The 25285-nt window shown below is 33.8% G+C and overlaps 1 protein-coding gene across 3 annotated transcripts; it reads right to left on the minus strand.

The window, feature by feature from the left end:
• Nucleotides 1–4899: 4899 nt before the first annotated feature.
• On the minus strand, nucleotides 4900–13095 carry LOC146936996 (uncharacterized). Of its 3 annotated transcripts, XM_085751516.1 has the most exons (11): nucleotides 12934–13095; nucleotides 12753–12800; nucleotides 10466–10638; nucleotides 10062–10182; nucleotides 9022–9074; nucleotides 7431–7560; nucleotides 6801–6946; nucleotides 6302–6490; nucleotides 5884–6110; nucleotides 5555–5691; nucleotides 4900–5252 (listed from the first exon to the last, which is right to left on the minus strand). In XM_085751516.1, exons 1-11 carry the CDS (start codon nucleotides 13051–13053, stop codon nucleotides 5190–5192), a joined length of 1407 nt encoding a protein of 468 aa, XP_085607642.1. In that variant the 5' UTR covers nucleotides 13054–13095; the 3' UTR covers nucleotides 4900–5189. The 3 variants fall into 3 exon arrangements, with proteins under 3 accessions (XP_085607642.1, XP_085607641.1, XP_085607643.1); XM_085751515.1 differs by lacking the exon at nucleotides 12753–12800; XM_085751517.1 differs by lacking the exons at nucleotides 10466–10638; nucleotides 12753–12800.
• Nucleotides 13096–25285: the final 12190 nt, after the last annotated feature.

Raw genomic sequence — 25285 nt, forward strand, 5'->3', positions numbered from 1 at the left:
TGTCCTCGGAATTTTGATTTGACTACTGCGCCACATGCTGGGCTTCTGCGATGTCTGACATAGCATATCCGAGGAACTTTGTCCTCGGAATGTAAGTTATTTAAAAAATAATTAAATTTATTATTATTATTTTCTTGTCTTTTAAATTTATAATTAAATTAATAATTATCAGAAAGAGAAAGAAAACTGTTCCCTCAAAAAAAAAAAAATCATTATGTAACTGTGTTATGCTCTTCAAATCTGATGATAGCTCTTTGGCTTTCTCGCGTGTTGCATTTGCAAAATTGGCATCAACAGTTGGACTGGCATCAGAGACTAAACCATTTTCAACATAATTGGATGTGCTGTGTAAAACCTCAGAACTTGAAGCCATATGCTCTAGTTCCTCTTTGATTTTTATCTGAAACCGAAGAACAGCAAGCTTCCCTTCAAGCATGTCCAGTAACAACCCACAATAAAAAAGACATAAATCCAGATGAAATAAATCCAGAAACAGTTTCATTCTTTCTCAATATAAAAAAAAACCCCAAAAACAGATGAAATAAATCAAAAGGAACAAAGATTTAGTAATTTACCAGTTCAAATCTTCAAGAACCGGAATGAAGGGTTTGGGTATGAGAGGGTTTCAATGGATTTGGGCTTTGAGAGGGATTTCGAATTTAGGTTTGTTTGGAGCAGAACCTTCAATGGATTTGGAAGAACCTTTGATAAAGAGATTTGGGTTTCTTTGCCATAAGTTTTGAAGCTTGATTTGGGTTAAATGGAAGAAAAGGGTTATGTGGAAGAAAAGAGAGTACTGAGATTTGTTTTTGAGAAGAAAGAGAGTACTGATTGTTTAAAAGCAAGAAAAGCAAGTTAAAAAATTAGAATAAAGAAAAAGAAAAATATATGGAGCAGTGTTGATTGACATCCTGCTCTGTAAAGTTGCTGCTGCAAGTTTTAGCGAGGAACATCTTTCTCGGAATGCAGCTTAAAAACGCGTGCTTCTACCACATATCACTGTTATTGCATTGTGAGGAAAAAGTTCCTCAGACTTTCCTCGGAAAATGACATAAAAAACCGTGCCTATACAGAGATTCCTGACACCGGTATAACGAGGAAAATGTTTCTCGGAAAAACATTATTTTTGCGAGGAATAACTTCTTCCTCGGAAAGTTTCATCGGTATACGATTGATTTCTTGTAGTGAAAATACTGTTTTCGTCAATTGAGAAACGTACGATGATAAGATGGCAACGAAGGAAAGTCTCAGGAAAGGGCTCATATATCTCTGCTTGAATCAAACAATTTTTAGGGAATTAGAATTTTTTTTATCCAGACTGTCACTTTGTTATAGGATTAGATCTAACATAAGTCTTTCTCCAAGTCCAGAAACTTGGCAGCAAAACCTGAAATTACAAGCCATCTACAAATGTAAATCAACATTGTCTATTTTTTCCTCTTCGTAGATTGTATTGAAGAAACCATGCATAGTTGTTTTAGAATCAGAAGTCAATATTGTATATATCAATCATTTCTCTCCAAATTTAATAACTGTTACAAAGGAATTGTTGCCTACAAATATAGCCTAATTTTTTACCTCAGTAATAACATGAATGACAAATAAGCAACTCAAACTCATTCAGCTATATTCCTCGTGTAAAATGGGTAGAATTATACAATACAATTTGAATGTTGGCGGTAGGCATGGCAATGGGGCGTGGTGGGGACGGGTTTTGCCTTCCCCATCCCCATCCCCTACTCCCATATGCTTACTCGTTACCCTACCCATACCCAACGGGGATGAGAAATTGAATCTCATCCACATCCCCAATGGGTTTGGGTATTCCCGCCCCATCCCCGTCCCTGTAGTGAATCAATATTTTTTTAGTAGAAAAAGAGTTTTTTTAAGCTTCAATGGTAATGTTGTAATGCATTATCCAACAATTTGCGCTCATTTTAACATTTCCTTACCGAATAATTCAGTTGCTCCTTTAACTATCAATGAAATTCTTATATCATGACAATTATCGAACCAAATAGCATGACATATCATTATCAACCCCCTCAACAAAAACAAAAATATGACCTATCTACATTCGGGTAGGGTTTGGGTATGGGTTCGGGGTAGATACATATATCCTCACTACCCTTCCCGTACCCGTATTTTGAAATCGGGGAAAACCCAAACTCGTACCCAAACCCAGTCAAACCAGGGAAAACCCGTCAAATCGGGGTTGGTTTGGGCGGGTACCCATGGGCACGAGTTTTATTGTCATTCCTAGTTGGCAACAAGAATTATAGTTTCATACCTCTATTTGATAATATATATATATATATATATATATATATATATATATATATATATATATATATATATATATATATACATATACAATTTGCCTCTATCAAGGATCTGATAGTACAATTTGCCTTCTTCTGACCACGTGTAGAAACAAACAAAGAACTCAAAAGACAAAAAGAATGAACGAATAATTCCAGTTTCAACAAACAAATTTTAAATGTCTAATCAATTGCATTATCCATATCAGGAAATGACCCAATGTCCTTGATTTGAAACTTCTCAACGACTCTTAATGCGTTGACACTCTTCTCCAACGTCTCTCTAATCCTTGCATGTATAAGGAGCTGAAGACTTGAAGAACAAAAAATAATACTCTTCTATTTTTATTGTGTCTTACTCTGTACAAATCAAAAATCGCATAGAACACTTAAGAATTGTTTATCGAAGTTTGTATCTTATAAATTCTAAGTATTAGAGTTTGTTATGTTTTGTATTGTTTACATCTCTGATTGTATATCAAATGTAAGAACAAATCTATTTATTTGTAAACTCTTAGAAGTCTTTTTCAGTTGTGATTAAGCATTGAAAGCCTCTTGCTTTTGTGCTTGAGCATTGTGAAGTCTCTTGGTTATGTCCTTGAGCATTTGTAATCTTGTTTGATTATAGTGAAATTCTTTGGAAGTGCAAGGGGACTAGACTACTCTTGGATTGTATGAGGAACCAATATAATTGTTTGTGTCTGTTTTCCCTCTCTCTATATATTATCTTACTTCATTGCAAGCAGTTTTTGAGTACTCCTAAGATTCTGAACCTGACTCAGACTGTGAACTCATTCAGACTCTGAGCAGTGCAAACACTTAGAAAAGTTGAAAAAGACAATACAATTCAACCTCCTCCTCTTATGTTTTTCTCACCTTCAGTTGGTATCAGAGTACGGTTTGTGCTCAACCACTTAACCGTGTGACAGTTAAAGATTCATAGAGAAAAACATGTCTACTAGTGAGAGTGGTTTTGGTCCTACTGTTTCAGGAAGAAATCACAACGTTACTATCAACTATAATTACAACACCACTAATGAAAAGCACAACTTTTAAGTAAAACCTCCATCTTTCAGTGGAGATATAACTCAATTTTTATGGTGGAAAAGCAAAATGTATGGTTACATCATTGGTGTTGATGATGAACTATGGGACATAATTGAAGACCGTGTTACACTTGTTGTTGATACAGAATGAAAAGTGACAGACAGGAAAAGCTTAACTGCTACTCAAAAGAAAAAATACTAAAAGCATCATAGAGTATGAGGGATTCTGGTGGATGCAATACCTCGTTTAGAGTATATCAAGAGCTTGGATAAATTTACTACAAAAGTTGTTTTTTAGTCAGTGTGTTCTATCTATGAGGGAAACTAACAGGTAAAAGAGGCTAAGGCTAACTAGTTAGTTCATCAGTATGAGCTTTTTAAAATGACGAAAAATGGTATTAAAACCATGTATTCAAGGTTTCAAATTATTGTATCAGGCCTTTAGGTTTTGAGCAAAAAGTTATAACGTACCTGATCATGTCAAGAAGATTCTTGGGAGCTTCCTGCCAAGTTTAGACCAAAGGTTACAACCATTCAAGAAGCAAGGGATTTGAACACATTGAGCTTGGAGAATCTGATAAGCTCTCTCAAATATCATGAGAAGAAGTTCAACTCTATTTCTTTGACATCCAAGGAAAAATCTGCCAAAACTCTAAAGACTGCTAAGTTAGAAGAAGAAGTTCTTGATGGATATTCTGAAGATGATTCAAGTCTTGAAAAGATGGCTGATTTAACCAAAATATTGTATTACTTGACCAAGAAGATAAGGTTTCAAGGTAAAAGAAGTGGGTCAAAAGGGTCAAGTTACAAGAATAGGAAGGAAGAACATAAGGGTTGCTTCCACTGCAAGAAACTTGGTCATTTCATTGCTGACTGTCTAGAGTTACAGAAAGACAAGTCAAAGAAGGAGAGCTCCAGGAAAGAAATTTACAGGAAAAAACTTAAGAAGAGTCTTATGGCAATATGGGACAAATTTGATGAAGAATTAAAACGTGAAAAGAAAGAAGATGAAGAAGCTAATCTGGCCCTGATGGCCACTACAGCTTCTGATGTAGAATCTAGTTCAAACTCTGATGATGATGATGAGCTATTTTCTAAACTAACTCATGAACAATTTGTTGACACTGTCAAAGAAATTGTAGAACGTTGTCTAGACAAATCAAAAGCTTTAAAAATTTACAGAAAAATTTGATTTGTTGACAGAAGAATCCAAGCTCATGGAACATCAAGCCAAAAGTCTGTTAATCCAAAATGAAGATCTCAAAGTACAGAAATAAATTTTTGGAAGAAAGTCAATTTTCAAACATCAAGAAAGTTAACACCCATGATAATGCTCTTGAAGATTTTATCATTGGTGGCATTGACAGAAGCAAATTAGCTTCCATGATTTATGGAGTAAGTAGGAACAAGGGAGAAGGAATTAGCTTCCATGATTTATTTGTCTTAATAATTATTGATTGTTATGCATTGTTGAAGAAAAAATAAACTTCTAAAAAATATAAACTGAAGAAAAAATAAACTTCTAAAAAATATAAACAAAAGAAAATTTTATGTGTCCTTGTTCTTCGAGTATTGATCAATTTCAGCCTAGCCTCACAATAAACAGAATAGTTTGACATCAAAACAGTATTGCCTCGGAAATTACACACAACGATAGTTTACTTTCCAAATTACAAAATAAATAGAGATATTATAGTGAAAAGGGAAATTTTAAAAACAAATAACCATACATTTCTATTTGAAAAATTCATCAAAACAATCTTGCCCAGGAGAAAAAGAAAACCAGTAGTTTGACATCACAAGTCACATTAATTCTTCGAAATCAATAGCGGTGGATGAGTTGCTTGTATGCGTCCTTGTTCTTCGAGTATTGATCAATTTCAGCCTGGCATCACAAGTAACATATTAATTATGCATCAGAATTATTAGTTTGATTTTTCTGGAACTCAACTACTTTAGAGAAAATTGATTTAGTAAAAAAAGAAATACTTTAGAGACAAACTCTAGTTTTTTTTATTCAATGGATGAGAATTAGACGACTCATAATCAACCTTCGCTAAATAGACTTAAACATACAACTTAAAATATGAGTAGTCCGATTTTCATTACGATCAAGAAGTGCAATTATGTGATAGTGCCCAGAAATCTACCCAAGTGTTAAAAAGCTTTTTTAGTCAAAATATTTACCTTTCCAATTGCTTTTATGGCAGTTAGCAACTTCTGATCAATAAATTCGTCAAATAAATCAGTCTTTTCGAGAGCTTCTAAAGATTCCGAAAGTGATTTTGGCAATCTCTGAAGGTTTTCTAGATTCGGATATGTGTCTGTTTAATACATAAAATAAGAAGTTCATTATTCAATTAAATATTTTATACAAATGCTGAAATTGTAAGAACAAAATAAATATTATGCAATCATAATACAAATCAGCAAAAGAATCATAAAAGACCAGTGCGGAAAAAAAAAATGGTAGCAGATTAGAAAGGGAAAAAGACTTATAGTTTATATTATCTTACCAATAGGTTCAGGAAGAGAAAGATGTCGACGAAGGCCATCAATGCCAGCAGCAATTGTAGCAGCTAAGCCCAAGTATGGGTTTGCAGTACCATCAAATGGTTTAAACTCAAAATTACTCACTGAACCGTCGGGAGTTCCAGGTGAACAAGATCGCAATGGAGCATTCCTATTTTCCTTTCCCCACAATAAGTATGAACCCCATGTTGTCGGCTGCAACCTATCATAACTGCAATCAAATTGAGTAGTCACGTAAGAAGACATAGAAGCATAATTTGTTATCCGACCTCGAGGCATGGATTGAAAGAGTTAGTGTTTATAAATTATCCGTAACCTCGACTCTCAAAAAATGTCGAACTTTTTGGTGTATCAAGACAACAGTAATATTTAGAAGAATGAGTGGTCATAGAGAACATAAACCTGATAGGAAGTGGTGCTACAAATGGCAAAATAGAAGGAAGATGATGTAGAATTCCAGCCATGAATTCTTTCCCCAAAGTTGATATTCCATACTTTGATGATTCATCAGATGCCATAAATACATTTTGGCCATTCTGCCACAAGCTTAGATGCACATGGCATCCAGAACCCACATCATCTAATGTGTACCTTCAATATTACAACAAAACACTATTATTATGCAATATGCACTTCAAATTGTTTACTTATGTTCTATATAAACGATAAAATAAGAGTTTATCAACTCCGACAATGTGTTTGCGACTCGGTTTTTGAAGGGTTATGCAGGGAAATACTTTCACTGGCTAAGTCTATATTTTACTATATATTTTGATTTTTTTTCCATGGATCAATTTTTTTTTTCATAGATCAATTTTTGTGTGGGTGAGATTTAGAAGAATTTATTGTTTCGATTGATGATATAATAACAGATTGAAAAATAATTGAACATGGCACTTACTTTGGAATAAAAGTTGCAAGCAAACCATGTTTTCTAGCAATTGCCCTAACAGCTTCACGTGTGTATACTAAGTTGTCTACAGCTTTATTACAAATTGTATGACCCAAAACCAGCTCAAATTGACCTTTTCCGGTTTCGACATGCAACTGCAATTAAAATAATTCCGAGAATAGGCCACATGTGTTAGAAATAAGGCTCCAAATCATATTCACCAAAGAGATAGAAAGTATTGAATCTCATACACTCCTAAAAATGTAAAAGAATTTTTATAATAAAAGTATATTAACGACTCCTCATCATATCATGTATTTAGGCATTTTATCTAGTTGTTTAGTAACTTTGTTCTACGTTTTTAAAGGATTTCAGAATGCGATCCAACAATCCTATGGTGGTCCTTTTCAAGGCATTGATTAAGGTTTGATACAAATCTTAGCCCCTCCCCCATTTACTTTAATACTTATGCGATTTAGTTCAGTTATTAAATTACCATCATAAATCCAACAAAAATCAAACAGAATCAGACTTATTTACAAGTAATATAGTTTTTTTTTTTTTTTTGAGCAATACAAGTAATATAGTTAAATTTATTCAAAACAATGAATCAACTTGAAACATCCATAGTTTTCTTACCTGTTCTACTGGAATGCCCATAGAATGCAAAGCAGAAGTAACTTCACGAAGTATTGGGGAAGCAACATCAAATGCTGAGGAGCAGTCGTAAGGACTCGAGTCAAATTGTATCCATTCTTCTTTCCCTTCCCTGAATTATTTTTTTCACGTTTATAAAGAGAAATATTAGGGTCGCACATTTTAACACACATTATCAACTTATTTGATTTGTTTTACTGGAAACCGGCACTACAAGTTGCTAAGCAATGCTCTTTCAAAAAAAAAGTTGCTACACAATTTGTGTAGTTATGTTGTTATATAGCATTTGTGTAGTCAATTGGGTTGGGTGGAAGTAACCGATGCCTTTGACAAGAGTGAGAGAGTCTGTTTGTGGGAGGTTAACAAGAGAAGATTAAAAGTAAAAATCTAATTTAATAATAAAAAAAAGGCTTAAATATGATTTTCGTCCCTGTAATATGGACGTGTTTTGATTTGCGTCCCTGTAAAAAAAAAAGTTTGAATTACGTCCCTGTAAAAAAAAATTTGTTTGAAAATGGTCCTTCGCCCCACTTTTCAGCTGAGTCACGGTTTTGGCCACGTGGCAGTTGCAGACTGTGCAACTTTTGCCACGTGGCGCTGAAGTGGCGTGCCATCTAATATTAAATTTTAAAAAATATTTTAAAAATTCTGAAAATTGTTTTTAAAATTAAAAAATATGAAAATAAATTTAAAAAATTTAAAAAACAATTTAAAAATTCTGAAAATAAATTTTAAAATATTAAAATAATTTTCTGAATTTATTTTTTTTTGTATAATTTTCAAAATAAAATTAATTTTTTAAATATTATATATTCTGAAATTTCTGAAAAAAAATGATTTTTTTATAAAATTAGAATTTTCATAAAAGAACAAGAAATTAGATTTTTTTTAAATTATAATTTATTTTCGAAAATTATAAAATTATAATTTCTGAAAATATAATTGTCATTGTTTTCAAAAAAAAAACTAATATATAATTTTCAAATTAAAAAATATATTTTTCAAAAATTAAATTTTCAAATTTTTTTTCAAATTTTTTAATTCTAACAGTTTTTTGTCAAAAAATTAAGTTTTCGAAAATTTTTATTTTCAGATTTTTTTCGAAATTTTTTTATGATTTTTTAAATTTATTTTCATATTTTTTAAATTTAAATAAATAATTTTCAGAATTTTATTTTTATTTTTTAATTACGTGGACCGCCACGGGGAAAAAGTTGCACAGTCAGCAACTGCCACGTGTCGAATAACATGCCAAGTCAGCCATGAAGTGGGACCAGGGACCATTTTCAAACAAATTTTTTTTACAAGGACGTAATTCAAACTTTTTTTTTACAGAGACGAAAATCAAAACACGCCCATATTACAGGGACAAAAATCATATTTAAGCCTAAAAAAAAAAATGGTAATTACACTAAAAAGATGGAACCGATCATCAACTAAAATGAATTATAAAAGTGGATGACATGAATAATTATAATTGACTGTGTTAATAGAGTATGTTAGTGGGTGTGATATTTGAAATGACATGATAATTTTCACTAATAGAATGACAATATAATATTGTATGACATACCTCATTGTGCCCTTCAAGAGAAAAAACTCAATCTCAAATCCTGCATTCACGACCTAAAGCAGACTATAAATTAACAATTGTGCTATTTGAATAAGTAAAATTATTGGGCAACCTATGCATAAACAATATATGTTGACAACTCAGTTGGTATGGACAATGCATAATATATGCAAGGTCCGGGGTTCGAACCCCGACCACCACCAAAAAAGAAATAAATATATGTTGACAACACCGTTCAACAATCAAATTTAATTGCTAACTTGTTTGAACTGTGTTAACCACCTAAAATTTTGATGTAAAAGTTGTCGAAAATACCAAAATCATTTTTGATAAGTTAAACAACATAGTCCATCTATTGCTAACTTGTTTGAACTGTGTTAACCACCTAAAATTTTGATGTAAAAGTTGTATTGCTAACTTGTTTGAACTGTGTTAACCACCTAAAATTTTGACGTAAAAGTTGTCGAAAATACCAAAATCATTTTTGATAAGTTAAACAACATAGTCCATCTATTGCTAACTTGTTTGAACTGTGTTAACCACCTAAAATTTTGATGTAAAAGTTGTCGAAAATACCAAAATCATTTTTGATAAGTTAAACAACATAGTCCATCCTAAATAAGACAAGCTCTACAACATGCACACACAACATCGCATTTGTCGAAGCGTTATGATGTGTTTTTTACTACTATTTACAATCACATTTGCAACTTGATGCGGTAGTGGACACTATCACAGTCATAAATTTGAAACTATGATCATTAATGTTACTTCATTAACCACAATTTTCAGTGTTAAAATATATATTTAGATGAACATTGAAAAATATTTGACATCCAAATTCGTGGTTAATGAAGTTACACAGGGTAATGAGTTTCCACGTGAGTATTACTATTAACTATCTACTAAATGTAATAAACCATATAACTCAAATGCATTAACCACTTCATTAGTTTTCTTATTTTCATCGTTCAAAAATCTTTAATTAATAAAACACCATAGTACAACATCCTTAATAAGAAAAAAACTATGCAACATACCAAGTCAAATTCATCTTTGAGAATTTTGGTAACTCTTCTAAAGGCTTCTCTTGGGCAATATTCCCAAGCTTGACCAGGTTTAACATTCAGATCACCTAAAACCATTTCATCTTGTTTGCACCTACAGTTGATTAGTTTATTATAATTTAGTCTGTCTTTTCTAAGAAAGTCTACGTTAAAGATGATATCATTAAGAAAGAAACTAGAAAGACTATAAATAAGGTGATAGTCAAACTGAAAATTAGTACGATAATTAAAAATGATCACATTTCTTAATTTTATACATATTCAAAATTGAAATTGAGATTCATTTCAAAGCAATTTTTTTTTATACATATGACACATTTTATGTAACGAAGGAGTAAAAAACATAAATATAATTATTTCAATAAAAAACTGCGTACCAAGGAATTGTCCTTATAGTACACAAATCTGGTGCTACCCTTGCATCACCGACTAACCCTAGACCAGAGCCAGGTGCAGGTCTATCCAAAATAGAAGTCATTACGATACTTACAAATGCTAAACCAACCCCATTCTTCTTAACAACATCATAGAAATGCTTTCTAGGAATAGCCTGAAACAAAATATTACAAAACCTCAGAAAATTTTAATAAGCCTTAAATATGTTATTCGTCCCTGCAAATAGGGGTCGCTTAAAATTTCGTCCCTGCAATCGCTAATCCTTTTTTTTTGCCCCTGCAAAGTTTAATCAGTTAAAAATTCGTCCCTTGACCCAGTTAATGACTGTCACGTCATCAAAATTACCATAATGGCATGGGAATTGACGAAAATACCTCTGGGCTAATTTTTTTTTTTCCTTCAAAAAAAAATTTTTTCCAAAATTTTGGAAATTCTTTTTTAAATTAAAAAAAATCTGAAAAAATAATTAAAAGTCAAAAAAAAATTCGGAAAAAAACTGTTAAAATTAAAACTGAAAAATTTTCGGGAAAAAATCGTAAAAAAAATTCGGGAAAAAACTGAATTTTTTTGAAGGAAAAAAAAACAAAAAAAAATAAGCCTGGGGTATTTTGGTCAATTCCCATGCCATTTTGTTAATTTGATGACGTGGCAGTCATTAACTTGGTCAAGGGACGAATTTTTAATTGATTAAACTTTGCAGGGGCAAAAAAAAAAAGGATTAGCGATTGCAGGGATGAAATTTTAAGCGACCCCTAATTGCAGGGACGAATAACATATTTAAGCCATTTAATAAAAATATAAAAAGATTTTCCTTCATAAAAAAAAGATTTAATATGTGTTTTTTTCCCCTGATTTCTACAAAATTTCAAAATTTTATTTTTCTACTCAATAGAAAAATTGCACCTTTTAGTCCTTGCAAAATTATTGGGTAAGTAATTTTTGTCCATGCTGCTAAATGGATATATATAAAAAAATTGGATATGGATTTGGCGCTGTAAAAGTACAACACAGTTTTCATTTCAGCCATTGGATGGTTTGATATATTATAATAGTACCATGCAAATAAAGATCCAATGGTCATAATTCAAAACTGTGTGAAACTGTGTGTTTTAGTTCTTGCAAAATTATTGTGTGAGTAATTCTTGTCCATGCTACTAAATCGATATATACTTTGAAAGATTTTGTGTTGATATGTTTAAAACTTTATATCTTTATTCCTTAAAAAAAAATGTTTAAAACTTTATAAAAGTTTTACTAAAAAAATAATTCAAAATTTGATTTCTATTTATAAATTTTGGTTACTTTTTATCTTTTTTACGTTTACAAAATTTATATATAATTTACCATACGATAAAAAAGTTTAAATTTTTACGGAAGAACCTTTTCAATGTTTTAAATGTGCCTGCTAAACATCATTAAAAAATAGTACAAATTTTTTATAGTAACCAAAAAATAAAATTTGAAACATTTATAGGAATTAAAAACATATTTAACATTAAAAGAAATTTGTAAACTACAATGTTTTTTTTAGGAATTGTAAACTACAATGTTACAGTTTACATGTGGGTGTGTAGGGATGGGAACAGGCCAGGCCGTTCGACAGGGGCCTATGGCCTAGCCTATTTAAAGTCTAGCTCGGCCCAGCTCGTTTATTAACAAGGCCAGACTCAAGCTTTTTATAAAGCTTATTTAATTAAATAGGTCAGGCTAAGGCTTACAAAAAAACCTATTAAGCCCGTCGGGCCGGCCTATTAAACTTTTTATGTATAATATATCTTCCATTATTGATATCGTTGAAGTTTTTTTCTCATAAACTCAAGCCTTCATAAGATTAGTTATTTAGTAGCACATATATTGTTGTGATTATACCTTCATAAGATTTCATTATTTAGTTGCAGATATATTCATGTGCTTTAGGCCTTCGTAAATTTTGGCCTATTTAGTAGTAGGCTTACATGTGTTGTTAGGCTTTGGTGTAAAATAGGCTTTTAAATAGGCTTTCAGGCTTCATCGGGCCTTTAAATAGGTCAGGCCAGGCCTCGAAAATGAGCCTATGACGGATAATAGGCCAGACTCAAGCCTATAATTTTTGAAGTAGGCCAGGCTTAGGCCTTACAAAGCTCGCCCCGGCCTAGCCTATTTCCACCCCTATGGGTGTGTTGATATTTTATGTAGAATTCATGTTTGAACAACCCTCACGAGATATTCTCCTTATCCATGTGTATTTTTTATTTTTTTTTGTCAAATAACCTACTGACTGGAACTTACACATTTAAACGTGGAGAAGTGTGGTGTTCGGAGTTTGGACCCCAACCCCTATATATATTATGCAATGTCCTTGTCAATTGAGCGGATCTATCCATATGTGTTTATTTAAGTATAGGTTATTCTATTCGCCAATAAAAAAATAAAATAATTAAATGAAAGAAACAAAGTAAAGGAAACTCACACGACATCTGTGTTGTCCTGAAATATTAACCCATAATATACGAACGAATGAAACATCACTCTCTAAGTCATCCACCAGTTCAACCTCTTCCACTGCTTTGCTCAACTCAATCAAATCCATTCTCTCAATGGGAGTGCTCACAGTCAAACTCCTCTTCTCAATATCTTGTAATCAGCTCCTTCACCTACTTATATAGAGCATCTCTCATGCTTTGAGGATTAGTGAGTAAATATAAAAAAATACAACTTTAAAGTAGTGCGCTGGAGTATATATTTGATCCAATTTCGGAAAGTGTGTGAAGATTTGGAGGGTGCGTGAAGATATGGACACGTAATATTATACTATATATTAGCGGTGAAGCCGACACTCATGTGTATGTCCTCCAAATATTTTTTTATTGGCTAACGTTTATAAATTATATGAACAGTGTTTTTTAATAAAATAATTTTGATTTTGATTAAAGGTATATGTATAAATGTTTTTGGCTTTTAAATTATAACAAAATCAAAAAATCAATATTTATTTTTTTCAATGACACCAACAATATATCAAATATAATATAAATTTTTCTTTTTTTAAAATAATATAATATTATTATATAAAAATTGTTTAAGGATATAGTTCGAATAATGAAAAATTAAACCTAAAATATCATATTTCCTTTATATATAGTTATATATAATATGGGGATGTTTCAAATGAGAGGAGTTCTTATTGTGAGAGGGTGAGAGGATCTAATCTTGACCATTCAATTAAATCAACGGATTAGATAACACCTCAATTTAAACACAACACGTGACCTTGTCTCTCATCTCTTTCTTTCTCATAAGCGCATCTGCCTTCATTCTGGTTTCTTCTCTAATCGATGTTCCCCCTTGTTAAGCTAGTCATCTCTATTCTCTATCCTTGTCACTCTTTCTCATACATTTATCTGTGCATAAAGGATTGATATTTTTCCCTATAGGATTTGGCTCTAAAGAATTGCTGCTTAAAACACAGCCTCAGGGTTTGAATGAATTGGAACCAAATAATCATGGATCAATGTACTAATAAAAAGAATCAAAAGAATCAGATTCATGTATTTTTCATACAATCAATATAAAGAAATCAATTGTGAAAATACATAGAACCATAAATTAAGAAATTGGGATTCAATGGTTATTTGGATATGGAATCGTTGACACAGATGTTGATTCAATGGTTCTGATTTTACCCATGGTTAATTGGATATGGAATCATTGACAGAGATGTCTATGGAAGGGAATTCTATTAAAAATGAATGATTTTGTATAAATTTATGTTGAAAGGAGTTCGTGAATGGAAACATTTATTTGTGTGAACCTTTTCTACAAGTGCAGCGAATCATTTTATATATCAGGTCTTCATCTTCTCACATTTGCCTTATGAAAATCTATATTCCTTAAAAAAAACAAAAAAAAAACTGGAAATTAAAGCTAAGCGATGAGGAAGATGCAAGGGCATGGTGTGTGACCGTGAGGCAAAGACAAAGGTACGCGCGTGTAAACAGAGGAAAGGTGTACCACGTGTAGTTTTAAAGCTAGAATTGATTAAGGTCGTTGATTTTAATTGAATGGTCAAGATTAGATCCTCTCACCCTCTCACAATAAGAACTCATCTCATTTGAAACATCTCCTATATATATATATATATATATATATATATATATATATATATATATATATATATATATATATATATATATGACCTTTTATTGTGAGAGATTATAGGAATAAAAATTGACTATTAGATTAATGTCTACCGTACAGATTAGAAAGAGCACACAATTTTCCTATGTGCTATTAAAAAAAATATCACATTCCAATATCATCACTCTCGATTTATAAAGGAAGATTATTAGTCCGCGGAGGGCCAAATTTTTTTTTTTTCTTTTTCAAATAGCTTATGACTTGATCTCATACATTTTAAATGTAAGAAGTGCGCAATGTGAGGTTCGAACATTGATCCCTACATATTGTATGATATAATGTCACTATCAATTGAGTTAAGCTCACACAAACCGACAATGAGCCAATTATCTCTCCTATATAACTTTCCATCGTTTATCTCGTGTCAATAATTTAGACTAATTTATATATTCAAGTTGGTGACTTCCATGGGAGTAGGTGATTAATACAATAATTCTTCCACATAACCCTAACAGACGTCACCCATAAGAAAGTGAACTTGTTTTTTTTAAAGAAAAACATAAAAAAATGTTAATTTCCATTAAGAAAAACGTAAATTGCAAAAATAACCATATAATAAACGAAGCAAATTAAATAATGGCCCCACAAAAACAAATGTCATTTTTACGATATTGGAAGGTAGAATTTTTTTTTATCTGGTGACTAAAAATTCACATCATAAAGATGAATAAGTGGAGTATTCGAGTTTAAACCCATACATATAATATGCAATATCCCTACGAACCGAGTTAAGTTTACGGAGAAAAAAATGTGACGAACTATTATAAAGTTGCGCTCAACGACTTCTACTAAATACTTTTAGGTGTTCTTTTCTTTGACCAGAATAAGTAGCTTTTGTAAAAGATAACTTTCACTGCACAGTATTGGGCCCTCCTTCGCCTTCTAGGGTGTGTTTGGTAGAGGAGAGAAGTTGTGAAGAGAGAAGTATGTAAGAGAGAATATAAGAAGAGAGAAATATGTGAGAAATATAGTAGATTTAATGGATTATTTGATATAAGAGAAAGAGTATAGAGAAATAGAGAAGAAAGAAGTGTTGATTATATTTAAAAGGACAAAAATACCCTTGACATAAAAAATCTCAAAACAAAAAAATAGTTTTAATTAATTCCATAAGTTACCGACCCACTCATTCATAAGCTTTTGTTTTATCAATCAAAAACCCATTTTGTTCTCCTTCTCTCCCACATGTTGTTCATGCCGTTGTTCCCCACCCCCATAATCTTTCACTATATTATCACATGTGAATTTAGCTTGAATACCAGTCTTGAGTTTTCCGTATAAGAAAAAAAAAGAGTTTTGAATTCCCTTCTCCCTTAAATAGATTGTCACCATCTGTATGTATTTATATATCATTGATGAAGTTTAAATTGAGACAAATAAATTTACTTAGAAGTTGAGAACAAATACAATGATTAAACAGAAAGAATTGTTTTAGTAGATTAATTAGCAGGAGGTTGTGCAGAAACCGACATGCCTAATATGATTGAGAGATGTTTTAGAATCTTCTGCAATTTTGAAATCTGAATTGGAGGAAGAAGACAAGGGCAAAAATGTAAAATATGTGTGGGTCCCATGTTTCAGTCTTCTCTCTTTCTCACTTCTCTTCAAACCAAACAAGAGAAGTTTAATCTCTCTCCCTAACTTCTCTCTTCCTTATTTCACCCATTCCAAAGAGACCGTTCAGGAGAAAAGAAGTAAAGATGTGGGGAAAATGAGCTCTTAACGAGTGTTCTGGATAACTCTTTAAGTATTCTAAATTAAAAAATTATTTATTAAGGATGCTAAATATTTTAATTTTCAATATATTGATTACACATAGTTTCATAACAACTTACATTTTAAATCCTTTAAAGAGTGCTCCAAGATACTCGTTAATATTTCTCATCTTTTTTTAATTGATTTTCTATATCTTTTTTTTAAAAAAATTCTTAGACACCCAAACTCTAAGCTACCAATAGAGAGATAAAGAAATAAAAAAAAATTTAAATGATAAATGTGATAAGTTGGTAATGTGATAAAAATAGAAAGATCGATGAAAAAAAGGTGTTGAATACATGCAAGAAAATTGAAAATATACAAGTATAAATGGTCTTATTTTTTCCTAAAAAAAAGTGTCCTTATTTTTATTATCTCGATACATATATATTTTTTTTTCGAGAAACATCATAGACAAACAATATCATATCCCTTCTTACAAGGAAGATATATCTTCCGATTTGTTATTCTCTCCATCCTGTAGTTTGTCTTATTTTAGCCCAAAAAATTGTTCCACGTGTTTTGTATCAACGGAAATTTAATGTTTCTTTTTCCTACTCCCTCCGTCTCTAAATAATAGTCGTTTAAAGTTTTTACACACAAATTAAGAAAGCCAATAAATTAGTCAACAAACATACTAATTTTACCAAACTAACCTTGCTATTTAACTAGGGGCGACATTACTAAAGTCTGTCTAGTCTTGGGACACTACAAATGCCTTGGAAAGGTGTAATTAAAATTGAACAATTGTACTCCTTTTTGCATTTTTTTATTAGTATAACAATCAATTATTTCCTTGAAAAGTGTAGTAATACTTTCTCTCTCTTGAAAACCAGGGGCAACATTTTCCACTTCCAGAAGTTTAATCTCGTCTCGTCTCTCATCCAATCCTCTTTTTCATCTTTTTTTCATTTTGTTCCTCAAAATCTCGCCTCTCCTATAGTCTATACACCCATCTTCTTTTTCATCTTCTACTCCTATTTCTCATTATTCTCTTGTTCCATGCTTCATTTCTTCTGAAAAGACATTAGAAGTTCAAACCAAGTTAAGGTTATGTCTCGGAGGTGGTTTTTAGGGAGATGTACAGGTCCGACTTGCATGTTTTATGAATGGTGAGGTGATGTACGGCTTTTTTGATATTCAGAGGTCCCAGTTGCTGTCCTCATTGGAAGGCTGCTGTTGAGGTGCGAATTACCTTCTGTTTTTGTAGCAGTCTGGTGTGTTTCAATGGCTTTTAGGTGCTGCTGTTTTTCGGATAGGCTGGGACTATGTGTGCTGGATTTTCCTGTCAGTTTTGGGGAGCCCCTTGCTTGTGTCTTGCTGCTGCGTTTTTGGCTTTGGTCAGAGAGCTACTTTGCTGGAATTTGGTGGTTTAGTTATCTTGTTTTTTTGTTTTTGTTGCTCTGTTGTTGTTTTCAAGAAAGAAACATGCATTTACTAATAGACGGAGGACTAAAAGGCATGAAGGGCAAAGTTGAAAAAAGTTATTTAATTTCACATAGAAATCACAAAGCGACTATAATTTTGCTACCTTTTTATTTTTCTAAAACGTCAAACATTAAGAGACGGAGGGAGTATTATTTTACTCCTATTTAATGATAAAAAGTGCAAGGGAGGTATCTTTGGCTGCAAAGGCTCAGTTGGTTGTAGTTTGTGTTAAGGTTCCTGTTATTTTTGAGTTAGATCTTGTGTGTCTTCCGGTGAAGCATATGGACGTGATTTTTGGTATGGATTGGATGTTGACTTTTGGTGTTAACATTAATTGTTTGACCAAGAGTATAACGTTTTCTAAGCAGGTAACGGAGATGGGTGAGAAGTTCTTGACCGTGGAGCAAGTGAAGAAGTCTTTAGATGGTGAAGCTAGTGTGTTTATGATGTTTGCTTCCTTGAAGGAAAGTAGTGAGAAAGAAGTTGGTGATTTTTCGGTAGTGCAAGAGTTTCCAAAAGTTTTTCCTGACGACATTACCGAGTTGCCGCCAGAGAGGGAGGTTGAGTTTGCAATTGATTTGGTACCAGGAACGAGTCCTATTTCGATTGCGCCGTATCAGATGTCTGCATCAGAGTTGGGTGAATTGAAGCCGCAGTTAGAAGAGTTGCTCGAGAAGCAGTTTATCAGGCTGAGTATTTCTCCGTGGGGTGCTCCTGTGTTGTTGGTTAAGAAGAAGGATGGAAACATGAGGTTGTGTGTGGATTATCGGCAGTTGAATAAAGTGACGATTAAGAATCGGTATCCGCTTCCGAGGATTGATGATTTGATGGATCAGTGGGTTGGTGCGGAAGTGTATAGCAAGATTGATTTGAGATCAGGATATCATCAGATTAGAGTAAAGGCAGAAGATATATCCAAAACTGCGTTCCGAACAAGGTATGGACACTATGAGTATTCTGTGATGCCATTTGGAGTATCCAATGCGCCAGGTGTCTTCATGGAGTATATGAATAGGATATTTCATCCTTTTCTGGACCGTTTTGTGGTGGTGTTTATAGATGATATTTTGGTGTATTCGAAGTCTGAAGAAGAGCATGCCGATCACTTGAGGATTGTATTGGGAGTCTTGAGGGAGAAGAAGTTGTTTGCTAAGTTGTCGAAGTGTGAGTTTTGGTTGCGGGAAGTGAGTTTCCTTGGTCATGTGATTTCTAAAGGTGGTATTGTCGTGGATCCGTCGAAAGTTGATGCAGTGTTGCAGTGGGAATCACCTAAGTCTGTTTTTGAAGTGAGGACCTTTCTTGGTTTGGCAGGTTATTATCGGAGGTTCATTGAGGGATTCTATAAGTTGGCGTTGCCATTGACGCAGTTGACTCGGAAAGGGCAAGCTTATGTTTGGGATGCTAAGTGTGAGAAGAGTTTCCACGAGTTGAAGAAGAGGTTGACTTCAGCTCCAGTTTTGATTTTGCTGAATCCAAAGGAATCGTTTGTTGTGTATTGTGATGCTTCTAAGATGGGTCTTGGTGGTGTACTTATGCAAAATCGTCAGGTTGTGGCTTATGCTTCGAGGCAGTTGAAAGTGCATGAGAAGAATTATCCGACTCACGACTTGGAATTGGCAGCAGTTGTGTATGTGTTGAAGATTTGGAGGCATTATCTGTATGGTTCTAAGTTTGAAGTGTTCAGTGATCACAAGAGTTTGAAGTACTTGTTTGACCAGAAGGAGTTGAATATGAGGCAGAGAAGGTGGTTGGAGTATCTTAAGGATTTTGATTTTCAGTTGAGTTATCATCCCGGAAAAACGAATGTTGTTGCAGATGCTTTGAGTAGGAAGTCGTTGCATATGTCTGCTTTGATGGTTAAGGAATTGGAGTTGATTGAGCAGTTTCGAGATTTGAGTTTGGTTAGTGAATTGACACCGAAGGGTGTGAGGTTGGGAATGTTGAAGTTAACGAGTAATATTTTGGGAGAGATTAAGAATGGTCAGAAGGAAGATTTGGAACTTGTGGACCGTGTAGTGTTGGTTAATCAAGGTAAAGGTGGAGACTTCAGATTGGATGAGAATGGTGTTTTGATGTTTCGTGATCGTGTTTGTGTACCAGATGTTCTTGAGCTTAAGAGACGAATTTTGGAAGAAGGTCACAGACGTAGTTTGAGTATTCATCCAGGAGAAAATAAGATGTATCAGGATTTGAAGAGGTTGTTTAGGTGGCCTGTAATGAAGAAGAAGATTGCAGAGTTTGTGTATGCTTGTTTGGTTTGTCAGAAGTCTAAGATTGAACATCAGAAGCCGTCGGGTTTGATGCAACCGTTGTTTGTGCCAGAGTGGAACTAGGATAGTATCTCTATGGATTTTGTCGGAGCGTTGCCGAAGACTACGAAGGGTTTTGACTCGATTTGGGTGGTTGTTGATCGGTTGACGAAGTTGGTACATTTTGTTCCTATCAAGACCGGTATGTCTGTGGCGAAGTTGGCTGAGATCTACATTGAACAGATTGTTAGACTGCATGGTATTCTTTCTAGTATTGTGTCGGATCGGGATCCAAGGTTTACTTCTAAGTTTTGGGAAAGTTTGCAAGTTGCTTTGGGAACTAAGTTGAAGTTGAGTTCTGCTTATCATCCCCAGACTGATGGTCAGACGGAGAGGACTATTCAGAGTTTGGAAGATTTGTTGAGAGCTTGTGTGTTGGAACAAGGTGTCAGTTGGGTCGAATGTTTACCGTTGATTGAGTTTACTTACAACAACAGTTTCCATTCTAGTATCGGAATGGCACCGTTTGAGGATTTATATGGTCGGAGGTGTAGAACTTCATTGTGTTGGTATGAGTCAGGAGAAAGTGCCTTGTTAGGACCAGATGTGGTGCAAGAGACGACGGAGAAGGTTAAGATGATTCAGGAGAAGATTAGAGCGTCTCAGAGTAGGCAGAAGAGTTATCACGATAAGAGGAGAAAGGACATTGAGTTTCAGGTTGGTGATCATGTGCTTTTGAGAGTAAATCATGTAACCGGTGTTGGTCGTGCTTTGAAGTGTCAGAAGTTGACTCCTCGTTTTGTTGGACCGTTTGAGATTGTTGAGAAGGTTGAGGTTGTAGCGTATCGGATTGCGTTACCGCCATCTTTGTCGAATCTTCATGATGTGTTTCATGTCTCTCAGTTGCGGAAGTATGTGTATGATGCGTCTCATGTGATTCAAGTGGATGATTTGGAAGTAAGGGATAATTTGACTGTTGAGACTTGGCCAGTTAGGATTGAGGATCGTGAAGTGAAGCGGTTGCGTGGCAAGGAGATCGTTTTGGTGAAAGTGATTTGGGTTGGACCGACTGGTGAGAGTGCCACTTGGGAATCGGAGAGTAGATTGAGGGTTGCGTATCCAGAGTTGTTTCCTTCAGGTAATTTTCGAGGGCGAAAATTCTTTTAGTGGGGGAGAGTTGTAACAGCCCGATTTTCGCTAGATTTATTTTATTATTTATTTAATTGCTTTTATGTGTGTTGTATGTGCTCTTATGTGATTATTTGCCTCTGTGTGTATTTTGGTCGGGAATTGTAGAATTCGTGTTAGAAAGGTATTTTAGTCATTTTGGACTTAGGGGTATTTTGGTCATTTTGAGAGCATGGGTAATTTTGTAATTTTTTTGCTGGAAGTTATTTTTAGTGCTTAGTGAGAGTTATTATTTTACCAAGTTACTAGAGGGTGTAGTAATTATTTATTTACCGTTAAGTGACCGTTAGTGTTATATTTTACCGTTAAGTGAGTAGTAACATTTTTGAGGTTAAAATAGAAATGGGTTAGGCCCATTAAGGTTTGTGAGATAAGCCCAATTAAGTGAGCCTATATATAAACTAGTGTTGGTAGAGAAATATGGTTTTCTTCACAACATTTTTCATTTGGGAAGAGATAGAGGCAAGAGAAGAGAAAAGGGTTTGAAGAAGGAAAGGTAGAGAGAGCTAGAGGGAGGTAGAGATTCAAGCTTTTGTGAGCTAAAGTGAAGCCTTAGTTGGTGGTTGTGAAGAATTAAGGTAAGGGGGTTAGTCTTTACTCATAATCACTTAGTTGTAGCTTCTACCCTAATTCTTTACTTAAGTGCTTATTTGAATAATTGATTATGGTGGAATTAATTGGTAAATTCGTGCTTATGTTGTGATGCAATGTTTGGGTATGTAAATTGAATGTTAATTGAGTTGTTGATGATGAAATTGCAAGCTTAAATCATGTACATATGTATGCTTTGTGTTTTGCCCAAAAATTGTTGACATGAGATGTTGTTGTTGATGAATTGTGATGAACCCATGATTGATTGTTGTTGTTGTTGTTGAGAGATGTTGTTGTTGATGAATTATTGATGAACCCATGATTGATTGTTGTTGTTGAGAGATGTTGTTGATGAATTATAGATGAATTTATGATTGGTTATTGTTGTTGAATGATGGTGAGATCATGATTATATGATGTAGTTGTTGTGCTATGATGTTCTCTTCAAGTTATGCTTTGGGTGTTGGTAAAAGTATTGTTGTGATTGAATTGTAGTGATTTTACAACTTTTGTGAAAATGGGTTGAAAATGAAGAAGTTTGATTTTGATGATGTTGAATGAGTTAAGGAAGATTCTTAGAATGGTTAGGATGGTATGATTTTCTGTTTTAATCACTTGGTTTTGGAGAGAAATCATTTTGGGAAGAAAATGGGTTTTTGAGTAAAAGCCATTTTAAGAGCTTTTGCAAAATAAGTCATTTTGGGATGAGTTTGATTAAGTTGTTTTAATGTTGAAATGTCAAGTTTTCAAGTGTGGTTTGTATGGTCTAAGTGTTAGGAGTGCATTGGCGAAAACGGAACTGAAATCGGATTCGAAAACAAGATTTTATGCACGAAAACGTAAAAATGCATTTTGCTGTACTGGTGAGGTGACACGAACGTGTGTCTAGATGACACGACCGTGTCACAGTCTCCTGTAAGGAGTGACACGACCGTGTGTCTGGATGACACGACCGTGTCAGATTCTCCTGTAAGGGATGACACGACCGTGTGTCCTGAAGACGCGACCGTGTCAGTTCTGCAGAATCCCAAAACCTTGTTCTTACGTGTTTTTGTGTACTTTTAAGCATGCCAATGGATTCCAAACACCTAACCTTATTCAATCAATTTATAATTAAGCTTCTAAGAGTATCATAGCTTGGGTCTAACTTGGTTTTGTTTTGGAAATGAATTGGTTTTGCAAAATGATACCAAGAGACGAACTTTGTGATTTTTATGATTTCATCGTATTTGGCCGGTGAAACGCCAAGGTATCCTCTACTGCACTCACATGTGGTCTAGAGGTATACTTAGTTGAGGCATTGGAACTTGTTTACTTAGTTTTAGTTCAATTGCCCAATTTTTTCTAAGGTTGTGATTTTGGGAGACGAACTTGATTGAAAATGATTTTTAGAGCCGATTGCTTCATGAGTCCTGTATGGATAGTTGATATAATTATGTGGTGATGATTAATGGTGTATATATGTGACAACTATATGTTGATTGAATTGTGAATGTTGTTGGTGATTGTATATATGTCAAGTGGTGGTGAATTGTTGTCGATTGCATATATACTAAATGTTGGTGATGATCATTTGATGAATGAATGGTGGTGAACATGTTTATGTTATGTTGTTTGTTGAACATGTTAAATGTTGATTGTTGGTGGTGAATTCATACATGCTAATTTGATGGTGATATTGTTGGTGAATGCATGTATGCAAAATGTTGGTGATGTTGAGGTGATTATTGATTGTGTGAACATATGCATTGTGTCGAGTCATATGTTCATGCATTCATGACTGATGGTGGCGAATTTTATATCCAATTGAGGTGATTTGTAAGAGAGGAGGTGTACTCTTACATACGATGTTTTTGTTGCATCGAAGGTGACGACCTTGAGGTGATCTGGTACCGCATGCATCTAGAAGAGTCTAGAACATTGCATGCATTTGAATAGTTGATGAGTTGTGACATAATTGAATATGTGACTTGGTGAATTTGTGCATTGGTGAAATTTGGTGAATGTTGTGATTGTGTGGATTGGTGTATATGTACATTGGTGGAATTTGTTGATGGTTGTGAATAATTGAACTTTGTTCTAATTGCATGCCTTACTTGTTTGTGCTTATACACTTGGTGAATCATTTGATGATAACTATTTTGATAATAATGATGAGGTGAGAATTGTATATGTATATATAAATGATGCGGTGATTCCTTTGATAATGATGTATGCTTGCTTATAACTTTGACATGATGGATTGTACTTGTAGAACTAAGCATGCTAGATGAGTAACGAGGTGAGTAATGTTTTCATTGTTTAATGTTGATAAATGATTTGCCTTTGTTGATGACTTGATTAAATATGTCTGTTATGCTATGATAATAATATGATAGCTTGAAGTGCAAGTGATGGGGGATAATGATCATATGATGCTAGTATTCTAGGAGGGATGGTTATGTATATGTGATATGTATGAATCCTTGAATGCTATGTTTGTATGTGTCGATTATGATTAATGTAATGCTTACCCCCAGTGGTTTCGACCGCCTACCTGTCTGTATGGATGGGTAGACGTTGTGCAGGATTAGCCGCTTGGTGAGTTGCTTGGTGGGTGTTTGGATAGCAGGAGCTTTCTCCGCTGTCGTGTCTTAGAGTCTAGGATAGGCTCTGATTAGGAGTTTGTTATGTTGTTTAGACCGTCTGTTGTGGAGATTTCTATTTATGACTTATGTTGTTTATGACATGTAATTCTGGTGATGTATGAATTATATTCCGCAGTGACTGTTGAGGATTTTATATGCATGTCTATTGGTATTTTGTTGAGACGTAGCGTCTATTTCTTGAATATTTGCTATATTCGCGTGTTTTATCGCTTTAATAGAAATAGGGCGTTACAGCTTGCAGATTCATCTTGTCAAGAAGGAAATGCATAGGGGGATCAAAAACGGGGTAGGGGGTACTCTTGTGAAACCTATCAGTCAATCGTATATCAAATTGCCCGTCACCCACAAAAACCAAGGTAATCCAGGCACCAAGACTGATTTTGTAAAAGTCACGAATTTCTTTCCATCCCTTTGTGAGGAAAAATGCTCCATTTACTCTGTCGACCAATACTTCAAACTTGATAAATAACAAACAAAAACATCACAAACGTTGATAAAATTGAAACAGTACAAACATTGATAAAATAGAATGCAAATAATTAAGAATAGGTATATTTCGCAGCAAACACATACAACATCAATGTCATATTCAACGATATATGATCTGTATTTGAGTCTCAACTTGTTGATTGCTTTGTCAAGATCAGAAACAGGGTTTTTCACCAAAGGACCTACAAAATATTGAAAGGGATTGAAAGAATGATTTATACTTTAAACCAGTGAAGAATAAGTGCAAGTAAGAGGAGAGGAAGTAATTCTTATGTGA

This window comes from Medicago sativa, chromosome 3 (assembly GCF_051527215.1).
Source record: "Medicago sativa cultivar Bolivia chromosome 3, Bolivia_mono, whole genome shotgun sequence".
NCBI lineage: Eukaryota > Viridiplantae > Streptophyta > Magnoliopsida > Fabales > Fabaceae > Medicago > Medicago sativa.

Coding starts and splice junctions, on each gene's coding strand:
- LOC146936996 (XM_085751516.1), bottom strand. CDS start 13,053: ATGGATTTGATTGAGTTGAGCAAAGCAGTGGAAGAGGTTGAACTGGTG. Junction 10,639..12,752: donor ACTTCTCCACGTTTAAATGT/GTAAGTTCCAGT, acceptor ATTTTGTTTCAG/GCTATTCCTAGAAAGCATTT. Junction 6,947..7,430: donor TGGGCATTCCAGTAGAACAG/GTAAGAAAACTA, acceptor TTTTAATTGCAG/TTGCATGTCGAAACCGGAAA.